The sequence below is a fragment of the Struthio camelus genome, chromosome Z (assembly GCF_040807025.1).
Source record: "Struthio camelus isolate bStrCam1 chromosome Z, bStrCam1.hap1, whole genome shotgun sequence".
NCBI classification, from domain to species: domain Eukaryota; kingdom Metazoa; phylum Chordata; class Aves; order Struthioniformes; family Struthionidae; genus Struthio; species Struthio camelus.
The window spans coordinates 16,443,580-16,456,079 of record NC_090982.1 but is presented as its reverse complement, the minus strand read 5'-3'; the positions used below and the strand labels follow the sequence as shown (position 1 = coordinate 16,456,079).

At 40.6% G+C, this 12,500-nt stretch overlaps 1 protein-coding gene across 4 annotated transcripts in view; it reads right to left on the bottom strand.

Moving 5' to 3' along the window:
- Positions 1–12,500, bottom strand: part of PALM2AKAP2 (PALM2 and AKAP2 fusion) — a 275,215-nt gene that overhangs the window by 106,983 nt on the left and 155,732 nt on the right. For all 4 annotated transcript variants that reach the window (XM_068927120.1, XM_068927117.1, XM_068927118.1 and 1 more), the window contains one exon: positions 5,601–5,683. In XM_068927120.1, coding sequence (XP_068783221.1) covers positions 5,601–5,683 — 83 coding nt within the window. The remainder of the gene's footprint in view (positions 1–5,600; positions 5,684–12,500) is intronic.

The window sequence follows — 12,500 nt, the reverse complement described above, 5'->3', positions numbered from 1 at the left end:
AAAATGACAAGACAAAGAATAAAGTTGTCTACAAAGAATAAAGTAGCGTTGTTCTGCAGCAGCTTAAATACATTAGGCTCTATAGCTAAAAGTTAGTTCTCTAGCGCTAGTAAAACTGTTTGGGTTGCCCATTGACAAAATATACAGTGCAGAGTTGTTTAAGTCTCTACACATAGACACCCAAACACAGTGTATTCCCCCGAGTATTCAGCTAGGTTATAACTGTAACTACAAATTCCAGTTATGCAAACAAAGATAACACGGAAATAGTTCATTGCTATTAATCATCAAAACTTTAATGGAAGAGAGAGAACTGGTGAATTTTTATGCCACGGCTCTCTGGGGGATCTGAAGCATTTACTAAGACTGCAGATGATCTGGACTGGAGACAGACTTTCCTTTAGCAAGTGTATCTCATTCAATACAACGAATCCCTGATTTCTAATTTGTCCAGTAAATGTTATCGTGACATAAGTGAGAAAAAGCACTGAAGAGCAGAGACATGCGCCCCTCCAGGGATTGCCAAACCAGAGTCATCCCGGGAAAAGGAGTCCAAAAGGCAGATAAGCACCTGTGGTGGAGGCAAGAAGTAGCTTGAAATAAAAGTAGAAGCAAATAAGAAGAATGATTAGCAGAAACTGTGCCAGGTAGGGACTTGGGACTTGCAGCAGAGACAAAATGTAAAGGGAAGCTGATGAGAGGCTTTTAGGAGGCATGGGTAGAGACTTCGTAGAGAGATCTGGGTACAGAGAAAGAGGATGAAAGCACCAGACACAACATGCCGTTTTTCTGAAGCAACATTTTGAATGGATTCATATAAAAAGTAGAAACTGGGAGAAGAGTCTAGATTAGAAGAGACTGCAGTCATAGCATGAGAGACCCTCATGATGAATAAGTGGAGAAACAGGTGGATTTTGAAAGAGCTGAGGAACTGGCATAGTCTGACAGTAGAAAGTGTGATGAGCAGAAAAGGATGTTGCATGAAACTCTTCACCCCAGCAAAGAATGAAGAATATCCAAGCTTGATAAAGAAGAGTACACAAAGCTATTGCTATAACAATTAAGAATAATGCCATTTAATTTTGACCTGCTGTCATTCAAAATTCAAAATGTTCTCAGCTTTCTCAGATATACCAGCAGGTGTATTAGAAATAGATAAGTCTGCATGCTTGAGTCCCGTACGTTTAAAAACCAGGCAAATCCAATATAAGGCTCACATCAGCTTAAACACTAATTAAACACAGCAATGCAGATTTTGTCGTGCCTTCTTTTCCTGCCTCAGGTCTACTCTGACAACTATGGAGAAAAACAATCCTTTGCTCTTTGCTTTTACTCCTACAGGGAGAACCATTTCAGCCTCCAGGGACTGAATTCTCCATCCCCTCCTTCCACACACATAACCTTTCCAGCTGTACACTGCTATAGTCTTGCAGTGACGGAGACAGAATTGAATAACTGAGACAGATTCTCCTCTCCATTACCTAGCCCAGCTCCACTGACTTCAGCATGAAGTGAGTTGTGGCAGGGAGACTGAGAAGAGAATTTGACCTGTGAAAAACAGTAATTAGAACTGGTAGCAGCCAAATATGGAAGGCTTTAGCCACAGAAGATAAATGATTTTGCTCTTTCAAACTCATTTATACCTTGCCTTAGATTTTTTTCTGCATAAACTTCTCTAAATTTCAGTAGCGTTCCTCCGGTCTGATATGACAGCATGATATGTCCCTAACTGCTTGGAGGGGCAGGGAAGAGGGGACAGAAGGCCATGCAGGTTTAAACTTTTACAGACAACCAGAGATGTTCAGTGTTTAATATCACTAGCTTCACATAATTGTAGGTGTGTGTACATATATATATATGTATGGATGCATGCATGCATATACTATGCAGAAAGAATATCTCCCAGACCACTTTTAAGTGTTCTAGAGTGCTGAAAATATCAACGCCTCTTTCATTTTCAGTTATCTGTAAAGTTTTAGGTCACAGTGTGTATTGGCGTGCTTGTGGGAGGGGGGGTGTTCTGGGTCTGGTTTGATTTTTGGTTTTTAAGCAGCTGCCCACAGAAACGAATCTTTCCAGAGTTCACTGGACTCACTTAGGTTTTTTGGTGGTAAAAACTATCATAAAACTGCTGAAAGAGTAAATTTGGGTTCGGAGCAAATTTGGGTTTGGGTTTATTTTTGATAAAACTTTCCGGCAAGATAGCAGAATCCCTCTCACTGCAAGACAAATTCTTTCAACCTATTGCTCATTCTGTTAATGGTTTTGCTGAAATCAGGCGCTGTTCACCAAGATAATCTTCCAGCCTCCTGTAGAGCAGTGTTGCAGAGAAACCAAATGGTATATACATATGTCATCTTTCCTGTTACTAGTCAACAGTAATGATGGTGAAAAATAAAGAAAAGCAGCTGCAGTTTATGCTACTCCCACTCACAAACATATTCTCCTTTCTGAATTAGGGTTGTAAGAAAGGCTGAAATAATAGAGTACAGAGTATTCTGAAACTGCAGTCCAAAAAGAGCTGGAAGTATACAGGATGTGTTTCAAACAGAACAATGAAGAAGAAACATTTTGCTATTTAAAAAAGAAGGAAGAAACCTAAAAAACCCCAGACATCATTCATAAACTTTGTCTTGTTCAGTTACAGGCCAAGCTTGGCTAGTTCTGAACACATTGCATGTGGCCTCTCTTTAGGAAGAACATATTTTTCCTGTCTTGTCATAGAGAATATTACTTTGTTTCATGAATAGGATCAAGCACTAAATCTGTTTATACTTTTTCAGTACCCGTAATCTGTATTCAGGGGTGATGATTATTGTTATCTAACAGATATTTTAAAAGAGATTTCTACATTTTATTAAAATCTATGCAGTTACCATTGACTTGAACCATGCAGTTGAGGGCACAGTCTGGACTTAGTATAGCTTGACGCTCCTTGCTATTTGTTAAGGCTGAAGGGAACTTCATGATGGCTCAGGCCCCCGCTTGCAGTAAGTAGACTATCGAAAATAACAGAGATGTGCTGATTTCTATCTGATGATTTCTGTTAACTTTCTCTTGGTATCCTAAAAACATTGCAACTAGATCTGAGTCCGGATTTTTCAGAATTAATCTAAAGCTGATGCTTTTCTTATATGAAAAATAACACTATCCATTTGACTGTTTAGCAGCAGAAAGGATAATTGCTTTGTTTTTTTCTTTCTCAGCAAATTCAAGCTTGGAAGGAAATGTCTAAAACTTCATGTAGCCTTTGTGGAAATACAGACCTGAAATATCAGGCTTCCTTCTTCCGCTAAACATTCACAAGTTATCAATGAAAATGTCAGCTCTTCATCATTTGCTTTGAACAAATTCATCTTATTACTTGCTGGTAAGGATGCTCTTGTGTTCTTTATTGAGTTTTCTGTGCTAACATTTTGCTGATTCTGCTCCCACTGCATCAGTGATAACACTGAGTCAGCCTCCCTCTTATGAAATTCTGCCATTAAGCCTCCTCCGTCAGTGGGGGGTTATTATTAAGAAGCGAGACCTCTTTTTAAAAAACAAAGAGAAAACAATGCTAAGTTAGATTTTGTTCTGGTGTTTTGTTACACTCCCAGATATTGGAAGTACTTTATTATTAAAACAAATTGCATTCCATAGTCATTGAACTTTTTCTCCTCTTCTTTAAATAGGACCTTAACTTAATCCAGAGAAAGTCAAGGGGTGATATAAACTCCAGCTCAGAGCTTTCCCAGCAGTGTTACAGGTCCTGCTTGCAATACACAAGCTGCCACAAAAACTACGACACTGAGCAGACCACTGATTACAAGCACTGCAAAAAGTCTGGAAACCCCTGTGCAAGTCCGTATTCCAAGATGGACTAATTTCAATTAGAATGATTTCAATAGCTGATTCAATCAGAACACGGAAGCTTAATTTTGACTTGTTTGAAGTATCAGTTTGAACCTTACTTTTCCTATTTGTGTTGTGTATTTGTGTAAATTATTTGCCTAAAGAAAGGTTGATTATTACTGACTGGTACCCTTGAGGGCATATTGATTTGCCAGTGTGTATAGACTTAATCTTAAATGTTTTTTTTTGCCAGCAAAGAGGATGAAATTCAGTTCAATTTAGTCAATTCTAAATTGCTAAGCACATTTATTCACATTCAGATTTGTTGTTTAATAGAACATCTGCCCTCCTCTCCCTACTTTCTTTTAATGAGATTGGCAGCCAGGCCCTTTTGGGTTTAATTAGCTCTGTGGAAACATAATTTTGAAAAAAATGCTTTTAAGTTCTTGTTTAAATGGTATATTAAAATAGCAACTATTCTAAGAAAAATATAAGAAAATGTTTTCAAAACAGATTTGATATTTAGATTTATTTATTAAACCAACAAAGTCTTTGCAGTTACTGTCTTTAGCTGATTATTCAGCATGGCCTTTAAGATCTTAGTGCTAGCTGATCTGAGCTTCTTACACACAGTTTTTATTCATAAATCAGAAGACAGTAACTTGCTACATTTTCATCGTTAAATGTTTCTCTAAATGAAAGAGTTAGTTACGGAGCTAAATTTAACTAACTGAAGTTAAAGGAAAAATTTCCCTGCACTTATAGCGGAAATCTAAAACTAGTATTTCAAAGTGATCAGTTACTGATCTGCCCCAGTTTAGCAACTTATGGAATCTTTGATTATTATTTTAATTTAGAGAAATGTCAAAAAAAATTAATGAATTTAGGCATTTATATACTCTCTGTATATTCAAGTTTTCACTTCAATTTAAAAATCCAATTTATGATAAAAAATGTTGGAGAGGCTTTTATTTTTAAAATGGTTGGTTTTTGTCTTTATCTGTACATGCTTTATATTCAGGAATACTAGAAGTCCTGAAAATAAAAGTCTTGACCCTTTAAGAATTCACTTGCTCGTTCATTCCGGTTCTACTCGCAAAATCTTATTCACAAATTCATTTGCTGTTTTTAAACATACGACTATCCATGACCATGCTGAGAGTAATGAAGAAAAAAAGAATAGCTCATTCACCCTCTTTTCAACAAAATTTCTCGTTTCCACACTTCACAGCAGCAATCTGTGCCCTGTTCTGCTAGGTTACCAGGTTCTCAGACACCTCCCCTCCCCAAGCTGAAGGGATCCTCTGCATCCAGGTTTCCAATTCATGAAAGAAGCTGGGGACAGCAGCTATCGTAGACTGGCCCGAGAAGAACAGACAGCTTGGAGGAAGACTTGGAGGAGGATTGACTGGTGATGAGGAAGGATCACGTATTGATTGGAAACAAGCTGGCTACCAACTACCCAAACTGTTTAACAAGGCAGGAAGAGAGCCGGCACTTCTTTGAGACCTCCTAAAAGGTACACTTTGGTTAAAAATCTTCCTAATTCCAACCTTTGCACCAGATTTTGAAGTAGCAAAGGGAAGACCCATCTGTAGTGAAGAAATGCAGATTACACTGATAGAACCTGCTGTGTAAAATAGACAGTCTTCTCACAGCTGCAAATGTGGGCCCATCCCACAAGGTGCTGGTTGTCACAAAGCATCACATCCAAGCGAACATGAATCCCTAAATTTCTGACAAGCACAAGGTAAAAGAAAACTTACCCTTGCACTCTCCTCCACTTCGGGACTTTCACAAGGCCACAGTCCTTTCAGGTCCGCTGGCAACACATCCATTCCTCCCTCACCTACAAAAGCAAAGACATTTTATTACCTATGTGAGAACAAGCACTTCTGAGAGGTTGCTTTGCTTTGTTTGGATCCATTCCTATCAATGACGCTTTGTACCCGGCCTGATATTTCATCATCATTTCTAAAGAAAGAAGAAAGGGTCCAAAAACAAATGACTGAAAAATAAGTGTCTTTAGGCAGCTGGAGATGGCGTTGTGTGCCACAGAGAGTCAGCCACCACTGCAAGAAAAACCTAGCAGGTGTTTAACAGGTTGACACAGGATACAGCAGATAGGGGCAGGCGCAAGATGGAAGTATTCGATTTCGGTGCAGACGCTGCGAGAGCTGACGCTGGCAGGCTGCAGATGAGGGGAAGGTGGCTGCAGTCGGGCTCCAGGGCTGGCCCTGGCGGCAGCGGGGCTGCTGGCAAATTTAGGACTGTTTCTCATCCCCGGTGCCCTAGTGATGCATGAATGCAAGGTAGCCCTTGCCCTGCCCTGCTGGCCCCGGGGACCCCCCGCAGCGCCCTGACAATTGGCTGCTCTGCGCTTGCCCACGCGGACGTGCCCCAAGTGTGCCAATTAGCTAGCTAGTCAGCCCATATTCATCACTGCTTAGCGTAAGAGGTCAGGTTACGAGCACTGCTCACAGGGGTACAGTGCACATAGCCTGTAAAGTGCGGCAGAAGATCCTCTGCAATTTTATTTTCATATCAAGCTTAAGCCTCAAAGAAGAGTATAAGAGTATATCGGGTAATTTCATCTCCAGGGACAAGTTTACTTAAGCATATTAAGCCATATTCTGTTGCTTAATTGCTTTTAGATTTGCTATAGCAATGCCAGTAACCACAATGAATAATAGTGGATGAAAGCTAAATTAAATCAGATAACATTTACTAAACTTTGAAATGAAGTTTTAAGGGTTGCAGCCTTCTTCCCTGCACAAGATAATGACGTAATGAGATTTATGAATCACCCCCAGGAGCACCCTTGAACGTGCGCATTTATATTGCCAAGTCCAGATAGAGACTGTCCCAAACAATATTCTTTATGCTACCACAGCACTGTGTGCACCTACTAAATTTGAAATACTTTTCATTTAATAACGCAGCTTCAAATGGTTCTGTGGTCTTTGGTCAGACAAGGACAGCTATTGCTGCCCTCTGTTGCTACTTCACTCTATAATCTTGGATGTTTCTCTTAAACCCACTACTTTTCATGCACACTTCTCCGCTGTGCTACCATTAGCTACCCAAAACAATCCATGCATTGGAGATGCCCTTCCATTTTGCTGTTCCAAGCAGATTAGCACTTTATATCAGTGCTTGTCTATGTCGTAATCTGTCTATGGATATACAGATATGGTGACTATAGATCCGTGTCCTTCTAATGTGGATGCTTTCTAATCATATTGGCTGGTGGGTCTTGCCTTTTGGACAGCCACAAATAGACATCCTTTATTGTGGAGGAAGACTGCCAAAAGTATTAGTGCAACTTGTGTGCTGAAATCTTGTAGGCGCTTTTAAATTTTTCCAGCAGAGGTTCTGCAGACACCTGACCCCTTCTCTTCCCATGAGCTGACCTAGAATGTCCACATAGTCCAAAGAGTCAGCAGATAGCCTGCAACCAAGATAGACTGTATTTAAACCCATGGAAGCGTGCAATAACCAGATTGGGAGCTTTCTTTCTAGTGGAGAAGTCCACAACCCAGTCATCTAATCCTATGACCTTATCACATGCTTTCTTAACACACATCACTGCTGTGGTGTCCTCAGAGCATTTCTGCTTTGGAAGTGAGCAGAAAGAGATGCATCTAGTTTATTCTGCCCTGGATTCTTTTTTCTGATGTCTTTTCTTTCCCTCCTGTTCACTTTGGTAATCTCAGTCCTGTTGAGCAGATTGGGGTAATCTGAAGACAAAGGAACCTCTTCTTTTTATTCTGTAGAGCATTTTTACCTACCGGGGCTCTAATTCTCTGTGACACCTGTACGCTCTCCTGCTGTACAAATGCAAATCTAAAATAGAGCTGTGTGCTTTTCTTATTAAAGCACTAAAGCATCCTTTCCTGCCAAGGCCCCCGTGCATCCTACCCTACAGCATTTTTGGACTTCCCAAGCCTTCAGCGTTTGGTCCTTGTGTGGATGCCTCTATGGCTATGTTTGCATTAGCAAGCAATGCAGTGCGGTAGGAGTGGATCACAAGACTGGAGCAGCTGCTAATGAGATTTCTAGATCTACCCTGTAAGTAATTCAAGGTTTTATGTTAGATTGTTTCATTCCCTTGACCAAACATTACCATAATGTCAGAAGGATATCCTTGATCTGGATATTTGTGTTTCCACTGGGGTTTGGAGAATATCTGATGTATTTTGTTTCCTCCAGAAGGATTCTCACCTGTAACTCCACAGTCTCATCATATAGTGTGAATGACCTCATGTTTGAAGCAATTATAAGTATGGCTGAGGGAAGAGCAATGAATTCACGAAAAATCACACTATTGATCTCAGCCAAAATACTGATGTGGGCACAGCCTGTACGCACAAAGAAAGGGCAGTCTAGGATACGTTAATTGGAGATGTAGGTTGCCTAATTTCATACCTATACTAAGAACGTCACTCTGCGTAACTTTGGGTAGGCACTAGAAGTGACTTACATTGTCTGTCTGTGAGTGGTATTCCCCACTGATATTGCAATACGTTAAAGATAATAAGGAGAACATTACAGTGGTAATACATGTGCTTAACTAGAAAAAAGTCATTCAAGCCTAAGGCTTAGAAACTAGAAGCGCAAGAAAGAAGATAGATTCCCCCTTGTTTCACAGATTCATAAATACTACAAGTCTGTAGTAGACTTCATCTCTGCATTCTGTGTTTGGTGACAGGCCATGTCTGCCGTAGCATAGACCTGTGACTTGATCTGCATGAAGGGATAGGGCAAATTTGCAGTTACCCTGTGATTAAAGAAAAATCCCAAGCATGCTCATATCCATGGACATGAAACGTCCACAGCACAGCTGAAGTTTTACATCTCTCATTGTCTCTACAGCAGTGATGAAGTAGCTCAACCAGAACAGCTGCAGGGCAGCTCAATCAGCACAATTTGGGCTCAGTGGCTTTTCATCCATCTCCATGCTTGCTAGCTCCACTTCTGTGCAGCACTGTGCTGACTTATTTGTTTCCTTTTATTTGCTGTTGATTTCAACTGTGAATAGAGTTTGATGGATGACAGGCGTTCAACAATAAAGAGGCAGGACAATACAACCAGAATGAAGCTGAACTAACAGACTCGTTCTTTAAGAGAGGTGTCCATGCAAACTTGGGAGAGAAATCAAGGTGCTGCTAATAAAAAGGATTTTGAGCTGTCAACTAGCCTGTGTAAACCAGGAAAGAAAGCAAAGTATATTGTTAAGAAAAAAAAGGATGATGTTTAACAGTAAGAGGCAGATGGTCAGTCTCTGGTGGTGAAGCTGACAGTAAAAATACAAAATTTGGATGAAAAGCAGAAGTACTGCTGAGGGACCTAAAAAACCACTGTGCAGTAGGTGTTAACAGCACCTACTCACTGCTGTTAACAAGCCGGGGACATTTTAACAGTTGGCTCCTAAAGCACTGTTCTCCACGGCCTGTGACTGTGGGGGTTTAATTCTGTGTCGGCTAGCTGTGGAGTAGGGCAGCACACTCATTTCCAGAGTGCTTACTTAAACTTATTACAGCTTGCCAGCCCCTTTGGGTTTCTGCTCTACTTCTGTAGGGGCTGTAAAAGGAAAGGAAACTTTAAGATGCAACTACTACAAAACGTGTGAACTTTCCAAAGGGGCCCACCTCGCCTCTAGAAAATATTTGAGTCCACAGATGCAAAATACAAACAAACAAACAGACAGACAAGCAGAACCCAGAAACCACAGATTTAGTCTCTTAATTTTGCTATAAATTTAACAATAGTGTTCTATGTTTTCCGAATAGGTACTCCATTACTGAATTGTTAAGCTGCTAGAAAACAAAGCTGAGTCCGCATACAACAGTTTACACAGGGATAGGCTGAATCCATCTAAAAGCTGGCAGCCTACATTTTCTTGAAAAGGAAGCCAAGTGCAAGGTGCAACGGATAAAGAGACAGGTTGTAGCATAAGAGGAGCCGAATCAAAGAACACTTTTAGGAGGAAGCTTTGTCTCCTCAAAGGCAAAGCTAGATAAAGCACTTATGAGCTTTCATCAGGAAGATTCCTGTGGTGATTGAATCATACTAAATCAAGGCTGCTTCATTTCTTATATGGTAGTCATTTATACCCGCTAAGAAATGTTAGGGCATAGTCAAATATTCACTTGCAAAACAGCTGTAGCAGTTTAGGATGTATTATCCTCTTCAGCTGAGACATGTTATGGGTGAGAGCGTTTTTTGTTCCCTTCAGAGCCAGGTTACATTACATACATTTGCCAAGAGGACGCGGTACTGCTCCCAGTCTGGCTTTCTCTGCCTCCTGATCTGCCAACTGGTCCATTGTTTGCTAGGGCGCATCCTGCCCTGTTCAAACTGGAATGAAACAGGCCAGCTCCAACCATGTGAATTGTGGATCGTCGCTTAACTGGCCCATTCAGTCTTAAACAGGCTAAGGGGGGAGTTCATCTGAAAAACTGTTTTCACTTTCCTTGGGCCATAGGGATTTCTGCTGTTTCCCAGTTTGCTTTCTTTCAGCTGCCTATGACTTCAGTCATTAAAAACTAAAACTAAACTATGTCTTCACACTGCTATCTTGGCGTTGCCCAGCTCAGCCAGCAGATAGGTGTCAGGTTAAACTCTAGAGTTTATAAAGTAGAGAGGAAAACTTCCAGCAAGTGTACTGACATGTTTACTTATGGAACTACTAAATGGCTTGGCTGCTCACGGATTTCTAGATTGGGAGAAGTCACATGTGAACAAGAAGACAAAGATGTAACTCAACTGGCAAAGAAAATTGCTTATTTATCTATCTTTTGCACCTACTTTTCTTTAAAGTAGCTTATGTTCAGGAATTGCATCCTTGCTATATTTTGTAACAACAGGAAGAAAATTTTCTCACCCTTTAGCCGTGCCCTTGAGGGCTCATCTCTAAGTGTTAAGAAAATACTATAGTTCCAAATTCCACAGTCTTCAGTCTTAGCATAACTATGACTCAATTGCTGTAGATGCCATTGCTCCTTTGATAGCAGTTGTCTTAGGATAAACTAACTCATTTCACCTGTTTTCCTGCATCCGGCAGAGTAGCATTCACTAGGATGGTTGCAGCGGTTATAGAGCTTATGGCATTATTCTCTTTAGGTTATTTGCTTATTTTTCCTCCAAATAGTTTTTTAGCCAACTTTTACACTGTGACATGTTTTGCAGCTGCATCTGAATAAGATGAGAATATCCCTACTAGGGCTAGATAATAGGAGGGAAAACCACATGCACTTATGCCCTATTAAAAAAGAGCTATATTAGTCCTCTGGAGATGCTGACTGGGCTGTGACCATGCGAGAAGTACCACCAGAAGTCAGTATTAAAAGCTCAGCCTCCAAAGTTCAGACCCACCTTCTAGCTGCCGATATAGGCTAGCCCTGTTTGGGAAACTCCTGAACAGACTTACACTCACGGTTGCAGATGGAACAGTTAAAGCTATTATAGATGTTAATCACTGAGACAGATTAGCTCTCCTCAGCTCCGTCAGGCTTTCAGGAATAGTTTAAAGTAGCCCAGGCTAGCAATATTCTGGTGTGGTTTTAGCAAGCCTCAGCTGTGTAGGCAAGTGAGGGCTGCTTGGGAGAGCAGCTGCATCTGAAGCTATTCCCTACAAGATCATACACCTCCATTCTCTAACTTTGCTCCTTATGTTTTCTAACCAGGAATTTCTGCCTAACAGTATTGCCAACAGTGATGAAGCCATTGCTAGTGTGAACTGACTGAACTGCTGTTGATTCAGATTGTGTTTGTATTTTCTCACAGTTTTAACTCTATGGGCAAACTCCTTTGAATAGTTTACAGTAATGGCATAAAATAGCTACATTTATACTACAGAGTCTACCATTGCAACTGTGAAGCAAGCACAAAGCCCTCAGAGCCACAATCCATGTATTTTTGCCAATAAAACCTTAAGTATAGACCAGCCCTAGGGTTGAAGCTCTTCAAAGAGATTGAGATTGCAATGTTGCTTAGTAAATTGCTCCCAGTCTCAATGCATTCTCTGAGAGTGAACAGCTTATCACGAAATTGGGAGAGAATCGCTGAAACTTTTGGAGAAAAAAAAAACTTGCTGGAAATAAATGAAAACTTTGTCATGAAAGGGGAGGCATGATGGAGGGAAAAATTATGGATTTACTCTTTCTAACTCACAACAATTTGCCTCAGAGTACAGCAGGCATACATCCTCTCACCTGGAAACTACCAAGTAAGAAGTGTGAAGTCCTACCATTAAGACAGGAGACATGGCAGCTGTGCCTGAAGTTAGTTCTTGTACGTGGCAGCAGTGCAGCCAAAAAAATGAATTTATTGCCTCATCTAAGAGGCTGAAAATAGCACAGAGCTCTTTTAATGATATAAAGGAGGGAAGCACAAGTGACTCATGCAAATTCTTTTTAATCATGACATCTTAAGCTCAACTGCAGGAAGGAATTGCATTTAAGCAAATTTCTAGCACAATTAATGCAATGCAGGCAGCAAGAACAAATGAACTGGGAAGATAATGTGTTACTGATAGCCATGCTCTGTGGGGATAAGCAAAAGCCATCAGTTACATAAACAGTGCTGAAACTGCAGATCTGTAAGGCGGCGAGGGAGATAAATTGTGGTGCTCATTTCACTGGATCTGCCTAAGGTATTTCTTG